The sequence below is a fragment of the Cibotium barometz genome, chromosome 2 (genome assembly GCF_041138505.1).
Source record: "Cibotium barometz isolate CiBa-2024 chromosome 2, ASM4113850v1, whole genome shotgun sequence".
NCBI lineage: Eukaryota > Viridiplantae > Streptophyta > Polypodiopsida > Cyatheales > Cibotiaceae > Cibotium > Cibotium barometz.
The window spans coordinates 42,096,123-42,114,954 of record NC_141047.1 but is presented as its reverse complement, the minus strand read 5'-3'; the positions used below and the strand labels follow the sequence as shown (position 1 = coordinate 42,114,954).

Sequence of the window (18,832 nt, the reverse complement as noted above, 5' to 3'; positions counted from 1 at the left end):
AATTTGTCTTCAATAGTCCGTCTTCCTCTTCATAATGTATGTGCTTATTGCAAGAGAGAGAGAGAGAGAGAGAGAGAGAGAGAGAGAGAGAGAGAGAGAGAGAGAGAGAGAGAGAGAGAGAGGGAGCTCGTAAAATGGTAATAGCAATGGTTAAGAGTGATGGAGTGAATAGATTTTGGGGAAGAGAAAAATGCTACCCTTTACCCTAGGTGTCCTGAGTTTACTTTTAGTACGAGTTTACTTTATTGCATTTATCCACTCTCACCAACCTATTCGCATTATCTAACGTGAGTCCATGATCCTATGAAAATCCTAAAAGTCATGACATACTGTATATTTCAAAGAAGATTCGCCCCCGCTACTAAATCTTGTTACTTTTATCTTGGGTTGAGTTTAGTGTTGGGATGAGTTTACTCTACGCCCAACTGGACTGATTGTGCGAAGGTTGCATTAGTGGCCTAGAATGTTTGGTTCGAGTTTACTTTTGCGATGCCTGAGACAATGAAACGTACGAAGAACTTGATGTTATGGTCACGCAACCTCGACCATTGATCCCATGACTCCAATAACGTGTTAGATAGTCCTGAGGGACAAGTGGGAGATGCGACACTACGAGGAGGCGACTAGAGAAGAGCCTTGATCTAGTTGAGAAGGAGCCAAGTGGCAGCAAAAGAAAGGGTGTCAAAGCTACATCCCACCGTCGGCATAATGGTGTTTACCAAGATTGATATTTTATAGGAATTTATTAAAAAAAGGAGCTGCCTCTACCATATTCTTTAATGCCATTTTTCAAGGCACTGTAATTGATGTCTTGCAATCTATTCTTTGCATCATCGAAACCCTACCCTCTTCTCATCTCCCTCGAGGATGCAGTGTTGTGACAACTGATAGAATTAACATTATATGATGTTTTCATTAATTTTGTACTATTTTTGGGATGATTTGCTCCCATATTAATAGCATCTAAGAGCTCTAAATGTATGGTGATACTACTCAATCAAGGAAACGACTCGAAAATTTGTGAGGTTAGTTTAGCCTCGGTGGGACGCAGCTCACACAATTGGTTAAATGCATGCAAGGTTGGCACTTGAGGGCACATGTTGGAGGGCATAGCGGTGGGGCCAACCAGTCGTGGATGGGCCTGAAGAAGTTATGGCATCATAAATATCATGGTTCACGAATGGCATGGTGAGCATGATTCACTTGTTGGGAGATACGCTTGGGACGATTACATGTGTCAGTTTCTTACAAACTTAGGTACTTTTTAATACTATGGCTGCTTATGTGTCAAATTCTCTTTGTTGATGTGTTGAAATTGTTCTTGCTTGCTTTTTTATAATACTAGTGGGCAACCCGTGCTTCGCACGTCTTTTGAGACTCTACTCAAATTTCCTCTTCCCCTTCTTGAACCTCCAAATTCTTGCCACGTGGCAACTTCTTGAAACTCTTCCTTAAAATAATATATAGAGATAGAGATAGAGAAGAGAAGAGAACCTCCAAATTCTTGCCATGTGGCAACTTCTTGAAACTCTTCCTTAAAATAATATATAGAGATAGAGATAGAGAAGAGAAGAGAAGAGATTGTGTGTGGTGATGTGGCAAAATCCTTTGAAATCATAAAGTCAATTCTTTTAAAAACATGCAACTGGATTTGACGACCAAAATTTTCCATGATGGGTTTTTGTGCGACTATTTTGATTCCTTTTTTTTTGGTGTGGACTCCACACGAGCCTGGAGGAGTGGAGATGGTCGAGACAGTTTCTTGCTTTTCTCCATAGCCATGTCGAGAGGTCTCCTGTCTTATGAAGAGCCTCGCTTTTCAGGTGCCATCGAAGAAGACGATGAAGAGGAGACACAGCTTATCAGACAGAAAGCCTATGTGAAATACTTGCCTGATCTCACGTACCGGGTCAAAGAGTCCTGTGGAGACAAGAAATTCAACCTTGTCACAGACAGAGATGAAAAATGCTGTGCAGTCTGCCCTACCTTACAGTGGTTCAAAGGCTGGAAGGGCCTCCTTGCCCATGCTCAAACATTCAAGAAGAAAAGAGTCCACCAACACCGCGGCTACTTTGATGCCATCAAAGAAGCTCTCAGAGTGAATCAATCAGACGACGACAGTGGCCATGGCAGCACCCGGACAGCCTCCATCGACTCCGAGGAACATCTGATAGTCTGGCCGCCTCTCCTGATTGTTCAGAACATGGATGGGAAGGGGGACTTATGTGAGATGGCCCATGCATTTCTGCACACACAGTTTCCCAATTTCCACAAGCCAATGTTTCGGAGGCTGTCGGATTACTGTGCACTATTCATTTTCAGAGCAGAGGCCACTGGGTATGTAGAGGCCCAGATGGTCGCAAAGTGGTTCACGGAGCGCGGAATTGGGAGGGATGATAAGACCTTGTTTGAGCAGAGCCATCGAGGCCCGGTTGCTGTCTACAAACAGCCCTGGATGCTTGCATATCTAGCCACTCCTGATGACATGAAACATATGGATCCTGAAAGAAGTGTAGTGAATTGGACAGAAGAAAGCTACGATGAGAGAGTCCAGCAGGCTCCAAAAAAGTTCAAGGAGGTAATCCACCAATGTGTACTCTATTGATGACATGCATTTCAAAACTTGTTTTTCCTTATAATGCTCTGGGAACTGAGTGCATTTGCACATTTTGATGCTTTGGTGTCTGTTTTGCAGGATCATGACAATGAGCAAGCGCTGCGTAAAGCAATGGAACGAGAAGTTGAAGATCTTGCTGAAAATGAGTTGAAGTTCAAGGCAAGAAAACAACATTTTGAATTTCTTATTCAAGGCAAACAAAAAGAAATAGCAAGTCAAAAAAGGAGAGCAGAAGATATGGAGCGGAACCATGTAGTTGAAGTAAGTGATTTATCTCTTATATTAAGCTTACTTTGATTGAAAATGAAGTTGATTTTCAACACCCTCCTCAATGTTGTGACCCAAAGTTGAACTACCTCTTATGCTTGATGCTGAGTTGATGAAGATGCTGTTTTAGAAGGGCTTTGTCAAGAGCCTTTGTGAAGATGTTTGTACATTTCTCTGTTGTAGAGTATCTCAACCTCTCCTTCCATGATAAGCTCCCACACAAAGTGATATTGAATCTCAATGTGCTTTATATGAGCATGAAGATGGGGTTTTTTTAGTGTATGTTGCTTGATTTTCAGGGTGTAACTTGTTGGCCACTCATGTGTTGCTCCTATGTCCTTTATATCATCCACAACCATTATCATGCATAAAGCAAAGTCAACTTTTAAAGATAAAAGTGTCACAACAAGATGCTTTTTGCTGATCATAGAGGGGTCAGAGATACACATCTTGAACCAAGTGTAAAGCAATAACGCACCACTAAGATCCTAGTGTCTAAATTATCGGTCAAGTTTGTGACACGTGCACAAGGCGATGCCAAGGCTAATTCCAGATCTAAATCCCTCATTAGGCAGCTTTAGGTGCATTTAGGGCATGTTGGATGATTGGCATCATTCCTTGATTGCATCATTTTAATAATTGAGCTATTTCTACTTAGAATCTTAAAATTCCGAGTCCAAATTTGAAATCTGCACGTGATTTTATCATAATATAGGAGTTTACAGCACTCAAAACAAACACTGGAATAAGCCTTGATGTAAATTTTTAGTTAAATTACGGTAAACTTTTGATCTTAATAAATACTTGTTTGGGTGTCCGATTGATGAACGGATTGCACCCTTGTGAACAGGAAAATACCCCGTATGATTTCATTGAAAAAAAAAATTCGGCTACTATCGCACACCTTGGTACGCATATTGAGGCTGCGTCCCAAAAAAGGGGACTCCGCTTCACAAGATGCCTCCTTGGGAAGTGTGCATCAAACTACCTTACCCTAGACCGTACACATACCAGGGCGTCTATACAAAATGGCCGCACATGGACCAAAGACCGGCCGTCCTAACGTAAGGTCTTCTTTGGCCGCCACGTGGACACCCATGTGACCACTACCTTGGAAGGCCCATACATACTCCACCTTTAGTCTGCTTAGAGGTACCACCCTTTCCATATATTCATGCAACCACAGACCAACGTACTTACACATACACCGTCCTTCCATCCCTCCTTGCTCTCCTTATCCGTACACCTGTACCAGACCCTATATAATCTCCGCAGCCCCAGCATCCCCCTCTATGGTTGACAGGCCTCTTTGATTCGAAGCTCTCCCCGATAGCCCTCTGCAGCCAAGCCTCCAGTAGCCCTCTGCAGGCAACCCCCAGCAGCCTTCTCCAGCCAAGCCCCATACGGTGTACAGTTCTCATCTCTCTCTCATATCTCTTTAAAGTTTGAAGTCTTAAAGTGGATTGCTAAACTCGCAAAACTCAGGATACAGAAGACGGTGTGAGCATTTGTGTGACAGGATCTTCCAATATGAATACTTCCGCTGCATGTTACATTGGTATCAGATTCAGCTTGTCCACACACACCGTATCCTAGCATGAGAGCATCCTTGGATGGTCAGATTGCGTTCCGGCACGACCACCGACTCCAGTATCATGTCCACAGAGGAGAGTACCCATCAGCCCGGAAGAAGTCTCTCCCGAAGGAGACCTTGCACTTCCGTCTACCGCAGACACCATAGCTCTTCTCAGAGCTCAGAACTAGCTGCTCATGGAGCGTCTCCAACTCTTGGAGGCAGCAGTAGCATGTCCTCCTCTGCCTCCAGCAGCACCCGACTACATCTCCCTCTTCTTTCAGATGGAACAACAAAGGAGAGAAGATGAGGCTCGAAGGAGAGAAGAAATAGTAGAAGTAGAATTAAGAAAACAACAAGAAAAGAAGAAAGCCGGGACTATGAGGAAGTCCAATGCAGGATCGACGAAGACCGGCGTTAGGTTGAACTCGCTGCTCGGGAGCACCAACGAGAGCTCGATCGAGAACGTATGTTACTCGAGCACCAAAGGGAAAAGGAGGCCATTCATCTTAGATACCAGCACCTCTCTTCAGCATCCCCTGCCTCAGGTGCCACCAGCCAGCAGTCCGTAGCATCAACTACCGTCATTCGGTGGCAGCATTGGTCTAATCTCTATACAGACCAAACCACAGGTGTCATAGCTTTCAGCTCGGATACCTTTGTACATGACCTGAAGACCAGATTCCTCCCGCCCCAGTAAATGACCGGTCTGGCAGATAGAACGGATCCCCGGTGCTTCAGTTTTCCGGCAAGGTTATTACTTTAGCACAACAGTCAGGGCTATTTGCGTAGGCCAAGATGGAGCAATTCATTCGTGGATTGGATCCTAACATCCGGTTCACAGTTCGTAACTTTGAACCCAGTACATATGACCGGGCTTTGACTCTCGCTCAGAATGAAGAAATGAAGATGAACGGAGGCAAGCCCAAGCAGTCATCACAGTCCAGTACCAAACCCCAACCGGGGAAGGGTAATTCGTCTTCTAAAGACACTAAGACAGACAACAGTCCTAGCTCTAGTTCAGGGGGTAAGGAATCCAAACCTAAGAAAACCCCTGAGGAAAAGGCTAAAGCAGGCATCACTGGAGGCTATCTTCCTCCAAAGGAGCAAAGACAGTATCAGTTAGAAAACCGATGTTTTTTTTGTCATACCATTGGGCATGGTAAGAAGGATTGTTCAAAAAGGCAAGCGGAGCAAGCCTCCAAAGAGCCTTTTACCACAGTTGCCGCAGTATCCCCCGCTCCTTCAGACCCGCCTGCTACCACCAATGTAGTTAAGATCTTACCTTCTATGCATCCCATGCCATCCGTGGTACTTGATGCTAAGTAGGAGGGTGAGGCAACAACCACACAGAAAAGCCTGATCCGAGCTTATGGCTCTGCCAAGGGCCAATAGTTCATAATCCTTTTTGACATGGGCAGTTCTGAGGACGCCATCTCTCCCCAGTTGGCTACCAACATGAGCTGTACCTTAGTGCCCTATCATTTGGAGGTAGACGGGTTTACACCTGGTCTTCGCACCCACATATCTCAAAGAGCACAACAGTTTTCTTTTCAAGTTCAAAAGGCCTCATTCCAGCGAGATTTCATTGTCTCTCCTCTTTTGGGATGTGACATGATCTTAGGAATCTAGTGGTTTCGTCAGAATGAACCTATTCCCAATTGGGGACAGGACACCTTTATTATCTCTAAAGGTTTTCCTGAGCCTGTCATGATTTGGGGAGATAGGAGCATTCTTGGCATTCCTATGATTTCTCATCTCCAGGCCCGATGAGCTATCCGCAAGGGAGCAGAAGGAGCATTGATTTATGCTTAGATAGCTTCTATCTCATCGATAACCGCTGTCTCATCTTCTTCAGTCCCTCAGTTGGCAGATCTCCTTTCTCATTCAGACATTTTTAAGGATGATCTCCCCCCAGTATTCCACAGTTAGTAGAACCTCCTAGCAAGTTTCCCTCTTGTCTTTCCAAGACTTTCAAGGGTAAGCTAGAACAGCAGTCTGTTCTCAAACATTTGAAACCTGTTCCCTATGGACGCATTCTCACAGTCAACACAGACCACCAAGCACTTAAGTGGCTCCCGACAATGCCAAGTGCCCAGTGGAGTGATCAGCACACTAGACAGGGTTAGCTCTTCCACCAGTTTGGAGGAATGATCAAGTACATCCCTGGTTAGTATAACCCAGTAGCAGATGTTCTTAGTAGAAAGACCAGCATCCAGACCATTCAGGAGTGTACCATTCTCAACATCTCTGGAAAAGACTTAAAAAGCATAGAAGATCAGTATGTCGAGTCCGCAGAGTTTGGTACTCAACCGAGTCTGGCCCTCAATTTTGAGTGTGGCCATTATTCAGTTCACAGACAGGCAAGTTTAGACGAGATATCCACTTCAAGAAAGGGGATTGGGTCTATTTGCGTATCATGAAACAAAGATTGAAACAAGTGGGCAAATGTTGTCCCAAGCTTTCATTCCGTAGTTTTGGTCCTTTTCCAATAGTCAAAAAGTAAAGTGATGTCTCTATGAAGTTAAAATTGCCTACCAGTTGGACAATGCATGATGTTTTTCATGTTTCTTCGCTAAAACCATATGTTGGGTCCAAAAGTGTTTGATGTTTCAGATGAACAGCAGCCTGACGTGGTAGATGAAGCAGAAGTCATTGAGCCCGAGTAGATCCTTCTTCATCGTTGGAAGCATGGTTCCGGTCGACGGATACGTCAGTTTTATACGAAGTTCTGAGATCAAGGCACCCACGAAGCCGTATGGCTAGAGGAAGAGTTCTTTCTTCAGGAGTACCCCCAGTTGTTGGTGGACTACTTGGAAGCCATGAACCTGCCGCCAAGCTAAGCAGGAGGGAATGTCACATGCACTCTGCACTGTAGTGCATGGTGACAAACTAGCTCATCATCATCAGTGCAACATTGTACAGTATTAGTTCCATTCAGGATTCGTACGCCGTGACCCCATTGTAATCCTTAGTCCAGGATAAGTCACGCACAAGCTATGTAGGTCATTCTTAGCCATAGCAAGTCAGTGAGTTAGTCTAAGTCCCTTAACCCACTTAAAGAGACGCATTTATGCATATACAGTCAGTAGAAACCTTAGGGTTTGCATCAGAAAGCATGCTGCACATTGCACATCGTTCATGCATAGCATCTAGACCATTGCAGGAACCCCAGATATCATCCAGTATCTATCAGGATATTTACTAGGAATTTTTTGGTATTTTTCCCAGCATTTTCAGCATTTTATACACATTTATGCATTATTCATTGGACATGAGCAGTCGGCCAGCTCAGTAGCCAGCTGACTGGCTCATTCAGCCCATATAAATAGAGCCCTTGCATAATCATTCTCTCATTCATTCATATTCAGCAAAGAGCATTCAGGCGCATTATATTCAGCCTTGTATCCACTTCAGTTCCATGCGTTTTGGAGAAGCATGTCATCCTCCAGCAAGAAGAGCATCAACGCTTATGCATTCAGTCCTCCATCAGCAAACGCATCAGTTCTCAGCATTCAGCCATCAGTAAACCTTGCGTTTTCTGCATCCATTCAGTTTTCAGCGTTCATCTCATCATCGTTTTGCTCCAGCCACTTGGTGAAGGTAAAACGCAGCATTCACATTCATTTACAGCATTCATACTCAGTCTAGAACAGTCCCAAACAGCCCCTCTCTCAGTCCTAGCTTTGCATCCCTCCCTCATTCCATTGGGAAGAGTGCATAGGCTCGAGACTGGACATCTTTGGTGCTTCTACAGCAGTGTACAGTTCAGCCCAACACTTGGTCTTCAGAGGTCTTGCGTTTGGCTTATCGTGAGTCACATCGTCAGTCTCTTTAAAGATAATAAAGCAAATACTATCTCGGTAACGGGATAGGGGGCCCTTCAATGGGTAATTCGGGAACCCATTACGGTGTACAGTTCTCATCTCTCTCTCTCATATCTCTTTAAAGTTTGAAGTCTTAAAATGGATTGCTAAACTCGCGAAACTCAGGATACAGAAGACGGTGTGAGCATTTGTGTGACAAGATCCTCCAATACGAATACTTCCGCTGCATGTTACAGGAAATGATGATGTCATCAACCTCTGGATCCGAGAAGCGGTACCCTTTGGATCTTAGACTGTAGCTTGTGAAGATCATCCTCTTTGGCATGTCCTCTTTTGATTTGGGACATGCACATAAGCAACACAACCGAAAACATGTAGATGAGAAACATAAGGCTTGTGTCCTGTAAAAGCCTCCTCTAGAGTCATCCCCTCAATTGCTTTTGTGAGAGAGCGGTTAATGAGATAAACTGAGGTAGCCATAGCTTCACCCTAGAAAGCAGGAGGGAGACTTGCATGATGCAAGAAAGAACGAGCCATCTCTTTTACGGTCCGGTTCTTCTGTTTCACAATTCCATTCTGCTGACGAGTGTAGGGAACTATGGTCTGTCGGTGAATGCTCTTCGACGTAAGGAAGTTATCAAATGGTATAAACTCGCCACCATTATCGGTTCGGAGAAAAGAAACTGTACCACCAGAATGATTTTCCACCATTGCGATCCAAGTCCCGAAACTGGCAAAAGTATCTGACTTGCGTGCCATAAAACATACCCAGACTTTGAGAGTGAAATCTTCCACAAGAAGAAAATATGGAGCCCCTCCAAGAGACTCAACCTCCATGGGTCCAACAAGATCTGCATGTATAAGCTCCAGTCTTCGGGTTGCTAGATGAGTGGCCTCCTCTGGTAACGCATCTCGATGATGCTTGCCCATCATGCAGGATGAGCAGATGTGTGAAAGAGACCCGAGCTGAGGTACTCCGCTGACAATTTGCTGAGAATGGAACTTCTGTAGCGTAGCAATGGGAACATGACTGAAGCGTGAATGCCACAGAGAAGTAATTTCTCAGAAACCAAAGTCATCAAGGGGGAGAAAAGCTTATGAATATGTGAGTCAGTGTGAGGGATCTAGGAAGAAAAGTTGGTGATCTTGTAGAGACCCCCATCATGGACTCCATTGGCAACAAGTGAGAGTCTTTCTGTTGATCACTTCAATGATCTCATCATCAAAGTACACACCAAGTCCCTTCTGAGAAGCTTTGTACATTGAAAACAGATTTTTGGAAATCCATGGTACATATAAAATATTATGTAAGGTGGCTTTGGCTACTCGAGAGAGATCACGACGAGCAAAGCAACGAGCCTCAGTAGGACCTGTCCTGCCATAGTAATCACATTCATTGCTTTTGTCCTTGAACTCCTTTGAATCCTCTTTACCCTTGCCTTTGCGTTTGTTTTTGTTGTTATTGTTGTTGTTGTTGGTCCCTTTTCTGCCTTTGCCTTTGCCCTTGTCAGAGGCAACAAAAGCAGATTCCGACTTGCCTTTTCTGCCAAGCATGCACTTGTCGTGGAGATAACTCACGACTTCCTCAAAAGGGAGGAGAGGATCACGGAAATAAATATTGTCCTTCAAAGAATCAAAGAAAGCACGCAATTTACCAAGAAGTTTATGTATGGGATTGTTGATGGTGCTCCCTTACTCCTCAAGTTGCAGCTTGATACCAATAAACTCTTTAATCTTCTCAATCAAGTTATCTGACTCATTGATTGTAAGCTTCTCTAGATCTGACTCCAATTTGGCAATATTCATTGTCGAAATTCTCCCATACCTCCTCTTGATCTCTGTCCACATCTAATGAGCATTCTTCCGGGTAGAGACAAATTGTGCGTGTATAGATGGAGTCATGCAATGGATGATGATAAGACGAGCCGGAGCATCCGATATGCTTCTCAAAGCAGGGTCCACCAAGTGAGGTGTGGAGATAGCCATCCACACACTAGCTCCTTCTAGCAATGACTCAGTGTAGAAAGACCATGTATGATAGTTGGTTGCTGTAAGCTTCATGGAGTCACTGACTTGGGGAGGATTGTAGGATGGTATATGGGTAGGGATGGGAGCAAGACCTGGATGAGAGAAACTCAAAGAAGAAAGATTGGGAAGAGGAACCACCTGTGTAGCAGGAGCAGGGGATCCAGGCAACGAAGGAGCTGGAGTAGCAACGGGAGGAGGAGTAGCAGTAGAGAAATCTCTTGAAGCCATGTCCTTTGACAAGAAACCTTCTGAGAAGAAAGAGGGTTGTAAAAAAAACAGCAAATAGCCTACTCTGAAGCTGTGCACAGCAAGAGGAGAGAAAGAAAAGAGGGAGGGAGGGTGGGAAAAGAGAAATAGAGAAAGCAAATCTCTCAAGAATCTTGACCTTAGCACCTAGAAGAGAGCTCCAGCCTCCAACAACAAAAACGTAGCAGTTCAGCAGTACAGATGCAGAAAACGCAGCACAATGATGAAGCCTTTGCTCCAATCAGAAAATCGTAGCATTTTCTTACCTATAGATTAGGGTTTGGCTCTGATACCATGAAAGAAAGAGGATCCTAGGTTGTAGGCCCAAAGCACAAACTGTAGGAGGCTGGAAACGGTTGATTACAAGCAAAAGATATTGTTGCTACAGCCAATGACCTCCAGGAGTAGCAACGGGAGGAGTAGCAGTAGAGAAATCTCTTGAAGCCATGTCCTTTGACAAGAAACCTTCTCGGAAGAAAGAGGACTGTAAAAAAAAACAGCAAATAGCCTCCTTTGAAGCTGTGCACAGCAAGAGGAGAGAAGAGAGAGAGGGAGGGAGGGAAAAAGAGAAATAGAGAAAGCAAATCTCTCAGGAACCGTGTCCTCAGTACCAGTACCTAGAAGAGAGCTTCAGCCTCCAACAACAAAAACGCAGTAGTTCAGCAGTACAGATGCAGAAAACACAGCACAATGATGAAGCCTCTGCTCCAATAAGAAAAACACAGCAGTTTCTTATATGTAGATCAGCTTTTGGCTCTGATACCATGAAAGAAAGAGCATCACAGGTTGTAGGCCCAAAGCACAAACTATAGAAGGCTGGAAATAGTTGATTATTGTTGAAAATGAGCACGAGGGAAGTCCGTAGGTGCTTACAAGCATAAGAGACTGCTGCTACAGCCAATGATCTCTAGCAGATATGCAAGAATGAGATGGAAAGGGGAAGGGTGAGCACCCTTATATATCCCTCAAGAGAGCTGGTTGGCTAGTTGTAGCAGGCCGACAGCTATCCTAGAAGCATAAAATGCTATAAAATGCCTAAAAAATGGTAGAAAATCCTAAATAATATCAGCTAAATATGCCAATGTAGGGTCTCGTAAAATGACCAGAACAAGCATGAAAAAGGTGATGTAGACCCTCTGGAGATGATATATACCAACAGTTTTGAAGTATATGTTTTACCTCAATTAGATGTTGCTTATAAAATACCTTACTAGTACAACTTGGTTTGGTGAATGAATGATTGTAGGAGGAGGAAGACGCTTACTCCAGATTTCTAGTCTTTCAATGCGTTTTCCAGACAGCTTGTCGTTCCTCGAATTTCAAATTCCGCGATACGATAATGCAAATACTCGAGAAGTTGTCTCTTCTTCATCTCTCTCGTATCCAAAGAGGGTGGGGTATAGACCACTTTTGGAATCGTGGGCCGATGTACTTCATCATTCGAGTAAACCGAATTGGGAATCTCTCCATTGATTTGAAGCGAGTACGTTGGATTGAGAAGCTGAAGATGGTCCACTTATTCTGGTTTATGGATACCCCTAGACCAGACAGTTACGTGACCATAGAAGGGAACCATATACCACAGAACCGTTGGGTGTATGACGCAAGTCTTATCCGCCGACCGAGTAGCTGTTATGGAACGCAATACAATCCATAGTCTACCTCCCCTACCATCAGTTTTCTGTATCCTAGAAACCATGACAGAATCCCCATATTTCACTTACGTGAACCGATCGAGTCTTATGCCCTAGTTAAGCCTAGAAGTCTCTTTTATGATGAATAAGACTAAATACATTAGTCTCGAATCCTTGTTATAAATCTTGTTCTTGTAAATATTTGAATTGAGCAATAAAATGACTTTAAGGTTTTACTTTTATATCATGAGCGTAGTAAGTCTCGTGATCCTAAATTTAGTCTTGTTATGATAGCTAGAACGATCAATCTTCTTGTAACACGTGGAAGCTCTGGGAGTCTTCTTTCAGCCCTAAACACTCTTGAAAACATCTGATGCAAAACGCAGATATAGAGAGAGAGTAGAGAGAGAGAGATGTGCTGGAAATTCAGTATATTCTAATGGTACAAAAAGGTACCTAAATCTGCAGCCCTTGTCTGCCCTTCTTGAAAAGGTGAACATCACCAAAACATTCCTATACTAGGGACCCAACTCCTAAAGAGTTGAATGCCTTCACAATGAGCACATGGTCCCCTTTTATAGGACCTTTTCCAAGCTTGGCCAATTGGCCGATTGCTGGTTGGCCAGTTCGACGACCATAAAGCTCTTCACCGCTGCCCGACTGCTGTAAACGCTGCCCGACTGGACTCCAATTTACACACAATGAAGCGCCTGCAGAGCTGACACACTTCTGGCACTGCTGACGTCAGCCGACAGTCCTTTCTGGCAGTCGACAGCTTCTTCCATGCCTTGCTCCAAGTCCTGCTCCAGTTTTCATTGCCAAAAGTGCTCTGTGCTCTGTGCTCTGTCATCCTGGTTCTACCTTGTTCATACTCTTTGTCTGGCTGCCTCTTCTGGTTTTAGCCCTGAAATGTCCATGGCATCTATGATGCACATGACACTTCTTCCCCTAATGTGCTATACACAGACACCCAAGAGAAGAAGCTCCTACTCAAACAGATGTAACCTCCCTTCTTTAAAGGGGAAGGTTCAAAAATTGAGAAGGATGCTGAAGTATGGGTTGAAGCAATGAACGATTATTTCTCAGTTGCCGATACTGGAGTTGCGAACGAATCCATGCTTGCATGGTTTCTCCTCACTAGGGACGCTAAGCTTTGGTGAAAGCAATGGTGCCACGATTAGGAAGTCACCGAACACTCCCAAACCTGGGATGACATGAAACAAGTTGTGAAGGAGCGGTATCTTCCCCCATCTCATGAGTCTATCAAGATGAATGACTTCTTTAGCCTCAAGCAGCTCAGCTTGACTCTGAAGGAGTACTCTCTAAGTTCATCACTCTTCAGAAGTATGCCCCACCCATGACTACCTCCCAGTAGGTGGCTGTGAGGGCAAAAGGACGAAAGGACCAAATGTACGAGAGATTAGAGCAAAACAACAGAGCATGAAATATGTGAGTGAGTCTATATACAATGGTGAGTGAACATATGTACAAGAGCCCTCTGATGTGAGGTGACTTTGAGTAGAAAGATTAGTGCAGAAGCAGAGATGATGTCGGGGTTGAAGCACGGTCGATGACGAAGGCTCGCGTCGATGTGAGGCAAAGCACTTCGAGAGGTAGTCGGCGTCGAAGGCTTGCGTGGGTGGAAGCAGAGACACTCCGAGGTGGTAGTGGCAACGGAAGATGAGGTGATGTAGGCTCTGGTGACAAGGGTGCTGCTGTACCTAAGGCGGTAGATGAAGAGCAGAGAGGGCTGCCGTCCCGAGTAGTGGTGGTGGTGGTGGTGCAAGCTTTGATGACAAGGGTGCTGCAAGACCTGAAGGGTGCAGGCTCTGATGACAAGGGTGCTGCGTACCTGAGGGGTGCAAGTTTTGGTGACAAGGGTGCTGCGTACCTGAGGGGTGGTGAGCAGAGAGGGCTGCCATCCCGAGTGGTGCAAGCTCTGGTGACACGGGTGCTGCGTACTTCAAGGGTGGTGAGGAGCAGAGAGGGCTGCCATCCCGAGTGGTGCAAGCTTTGGTGACACGGGTGCTGCGTACCTGAAGTGATGTCGATGGTGAAGATAAGCAGAGAGTAGGCTGCCGTCCCGATGGTATGATGTAGCAGAGAGTGGGCTGCTGTCCTGACGGTGAGAGCTGAGGCAAAAACGCTGAAGTGCTCTATGTATAGCAGAGGGGGCTGCTGTCCCATGAGCTGTGGAGAAAACACTGATGTGCTGATGTAAGCACTGATGGTGTGCTGATGTAATCCTGATGTAAGGCTGATGTAAACGCAGATGATAAACGCTGATGTCTGTGCTGATGTAAGCCTGATGTAAGTGCTGATGTAAGTGCTGATGTAAAACGCTGAAGATAAGCACTGATGTCAGTGCTGATGTAAACACTGAAGGTAACAGAGAGGGCTGCTGTCCCATGGTGTGGCGTGTAGCAGAGAGTGGGCTGCTTTCCCGTGTAGTGCCCAGATGAGAAACGCTGATGTGCTGAATGTCAGGCAAGGATGATGAAGAGATGTTGTGTAGAACCCGGTAGAAGCAACAACAACAGCAACATATGGTACCGGATATATGCAATGAAGTGGTACACTTGGTGAAGTGATGAGGCAAGGCTATATATACCAAGGGGGAGTGCTGGTCTGTCAGCCTACAGGCTGTAGGCCAGCAGCCAAGACAAAAATCCCCAAATAAGACCAAAAATACCCAGAAAAATCCCCTTTTTAGGGCTGGGAGAAATATTGTTTTCACACACCCCCTCTCAGTCCAAAAAGGGGACCATGAGAGAAGATGATCGATGCTAGGGTCCCACATTGACATACTGGCAGAAGGAATGTATCCCCCTCTGGAAACAAAATCTGGTAAAGTCAGAGAGGACGATTGTGATAGCAAAGGTGGTGAAGATGAGTAGATATACATGGGTTGATCGTCTCCCAAAGTAAGATTTTGAACGGGGCTCTCCACTGAGTAAGAAGTCCCGTTCCCTGTGTGGTCCAGATCGGAGTTTGGAGAATCAACTTCTTCGGGTGAAAAGAATTGGTCCTCTGGGAGTGCGGGTAGATGATCCATGCTGTGTGCTCTCGAGGTCTTCAATCCCTTTGCTCACGATAGCTCTGATACCATGTGAGGGCAAAAGAACGAAAGGACCAAATGTACGAGAGATCAGAGCAAAACAACACAGCATGAAATATGTGAGTGAGTCTATGTACAATGGTGAGTGAACATATGTACAAGAGCCCTTTGATGTGAGGTAACTCGGAGTAGAAAGACCAGTGCAGAAGCAGAGATGATGTCGGAGCTGAAGCACGGTCGATGACGAAGGCTCGTGTCGATGCAAGGCAAAGCACTCAGAGAGGTAGTCGGTGGAAGTAGAACACTTTGAGGTGGTAGTGGCAACGGAAGAAATGGTGATGCAAGCTCTGGCGACAAGGGTGCTGCTGTACCTGAGGTGGTAGATGAGAGCAGAGAGGGCTGCCGTCCCAAGTAGTGGTGTTGGTGCAAGCTCTGATGACAAGGGTGCTGCAAGACCTGAAGGGTGCAGGCTCTGATGCTGAGGGGTGGGGAGCAGAGAGGGCTGCCGTCCCGAGTGGTGCAAGCTCTAGTGACACGGGTGTTGCGACTTGAAGGATGATGAGGAGTAGAGGGCTGCTGTCCTGAGTTGTGCAAGCTCTGGTGACACGGGTGCTGCGTACGTGAAGTGATGTCAATGGTGAAGATAAGTAGAGAGTGGGCTGCCGTCCCAATGGTATGATGTAGCAGAGAGTGGGCTGCTGTCTTGACGGTGAGAGCTGAGGCAAAAACCCTGAAGTGCTCTATGTATAGCAGAGGGGGCTGCTGTCCCATGAGCTGTGGAGAAAACGCTGATGTGCTGATTTAAGCACTGATGATCTGCTGATGATAAACGCTGATGTAAGCACTGATGCCAGATGGTGTGCTGATGTAAATGCTGATGTAAGCCTGATGTAAGTGCTGATGTAAACGCAGATGATAAATGCTGATGTCTGTGCTGATGTAAGCCTGATGTAAGGCTGATGTAAAACGCTGAAGATAGGCGCTGATGTAAACGCTGAAGGTAGCGGAGAGGGCTGCTGTCCCACGGTGTGGCCTGTAGCAGAGAGTGGGCTGCTGTCCCGTGTAGTGGCCAGATGAGAAACACTGATGTGCTGAATGTCAGGCGAGGATGATGAAGAGATGATGTGTAGAGCCCGGCAGAAGCAGCATTAGCAGCAACATATGGTACCGGATATATGCAATGAAGTGGTATACTTGGTGAAGTGATGAGGCAAGGCTATATACACCAAGGGGGAGTGTTGGTCAGCCTAAAGGCTGTAGGCCAGCAGCCAAGACAAAAATCCCCAAATAAGACCAAAAATACCTAGAAAAATCCCCTTTGTAGGGCTGGGAAAAATACTGTTTTCACATAGTGGCCCTCTTCTACCAAGGCTTGAACGAACCTTTGGATTCCTGTCTTGAAGCAATGAGGCCGAGTATATTGCAAGATGCTCTCATATAAGCCAAACCTCTTGTGAAGGAGCCGAAGTTTGGCAAAGTTAGGCCCCAGAAAAGATCTCACCCTGAATCAAACCTTAAGGACCAGTCTTACAAGAAGCCCTAGCCAAACGCTCCCAACTACAACTGAGGTCGGCCAACCAACCTCTTTGTTCCCCGCATATATATTGCTTCTACTAGAGAGACCCTTGTGTGTTTCCATTGCAATGATCCTGGACACTTTAAAGCCAATTGCCCCAAGCTTGTAACATCCTTTCCTCAAAGTGGTCGAGCAAATAAGGGCCGTGGAACCCCCATCCGCCAAGGTGCAACAGGTGGTGGACGTGGCACAGGTCGCGGATGTAAACGCAAGGGCAACTGTAACACGGAAATCTTATCAATCATGAAAACTGAGAAACACACATAGGCAAGCCAGATGAAAGAAGATGACAACTTTGCACAATACACCACACTAGGGGCTAGAAGATGGGCTGACCCCCCCCCCCCCACTTTTATGGTTACATTACCAAAAAGGAGTCTGCTTCCAAATACAACTTCATGGGTGCCCAGGGATTCTCCACTGGCTAGCACCTATCTCTTCCAGAATAGTATGAAAGAAAAAAACATATGGAGAATTTGTTGACAATCCTCAGCACAAGAGGGCACTTCCGGCAACAAGGAGATGCATGACAACTATGGATAGCCCATAGCACTCCCATATCAGCCCGGAACAACCCTACATCTTCACCTTCCTTTTGTATGGCTCACAGGACAAGTCGACCAGCCTTGAGAGGTTGTTTAGAGTAGTTGACCAGCCCTTAGTAGCCACAAAAGGAAGCGACCAGCAACAATACACGAGCCGGTAAGTCTCCGATCAGCAGAGAACCTGTCCAGCCCAAAATCGACCCGTTCTTTCCCCGTGCTTTTATGACCTGTATAGCTGTTTTTCTAGTGCTGTAAAAAGTCGGCCAACAGTGGGAAAACATCTAGAAGGAGTCGGCCAACATCTTTCATACACCTGGTGGGTATTTGTCGCGGTAGATAGCTATAGTTGGCCGCTAGCAGGTTGAAAACCGGTCGACCAGTTCTCATGCACTGTAACGCGCAGAAGCTCTGGGTAGTCTTCTTTCAGCTCTAAACACTCTTGGAAAACCTTCTGATGCAAAAACGCACCATCTGATGCAAAAACGCAGGTAGAGAGAGAGTAGAGAGAGAGAGTGAGAAGTGCTGGAAATTCAATATATACTATGGTACAAAAAGGTACATATCTTTGCAGCCCTTGGCTGCCTTCATAAAAAGGTGGTTAACCCTAAAATCTGTCCCCTATGGGACCTCCTATGATCCAATCCCCTAGTGGGAGAGAATGCCTCAAACCTTGAGCAAGAGGCCCTATTTATATGGGACTTTGGACACTTTATGCTGGCCGACTGCTGGTCGGCCAGTTCCATGTCCATACAAGCCCTTGTAGCGCTGCCCGACTGCTGCTGGTCCTTGCCCTTGATGCGCCTGTTGCCCACCCTCTTTGCTGACTTCAGCCGACAGCAATTCTAGTAACCAACATCCTCTTTCTTGCAGCCGACAGCCCTTGTCTGGATTCATGTGCTTCAGCCGTCTGCTCCATGTCCTATCTTCTACTGGTTCATAGTCTTTTTCTGTTTGCCTCTTCTGGATCTAGCCCTGAGAATGTCCATGGCATCTGTGATGCACATGACATCCCCCTCTGCTAAACTTGATGACGGGAATCCAACCTGCTCTTGGATGACTGTCTTCATCCCAATCCTATCCCGAAGTCCCTCTGTCATCATCCATCCTTGGCAAAACCTTTTTCTCTGAAAATCCGGTCTGTTCTCCAAACCACTCTGTCTCTGATGAAGATCTATGCATCTGGTCTTCCTCTTGTCCACAATCCATTCCTGCCCTGACTTTGAACACCGTCTTGGTCTTCTTTCCTGGAACTGAGTCTGGCACTCTCACATCACCCTTGGAGGATCAACCCCCCTTGGGACCGTTACTTGAGAACCTATCTGGCTCACGGAACTGCCATCCCCATCTGGCATTGTGGAACACCACCAACAAACCTCCTGGGAGCTCTTCCCGATCTGTGTTCCCGCCTTGGGCTTCGAATCCGTGTACTTTCCTGTACCTTGGACCTGTACACCATCATTT

At 45.7% G+C, this 18,832-nt stretch overlaps 1 protein-coding gene across 1 annotated transcript in view; it reads left to right on the top strand.

Moving 5' to 3' along the window:
• The first annotated feature begins 1,675 nt into the window (after window positions 1-1,675).
• Window positions 1,676-18,832, top strand: part of LOC147641090 (uncharacterized) — a 61,537-nt gene continuing 44,380 nt past the window's right edge. The window contains exons 1-2 of the mRNA XM_086817974.1: window positions 1,676-2,578; window positions 2,696-2,878. Coding sequence (XP_086674100.1) covers window positions 1,781-2,578; window positions 2,696-2,878 — 981 coding nt within the window. The 5' untranslated portion in view covers window positions 1,676-1,780. The remainder of the gene's footprint in view (window positions 2,579-2,695; window positions 2,879-18,832) is intronic.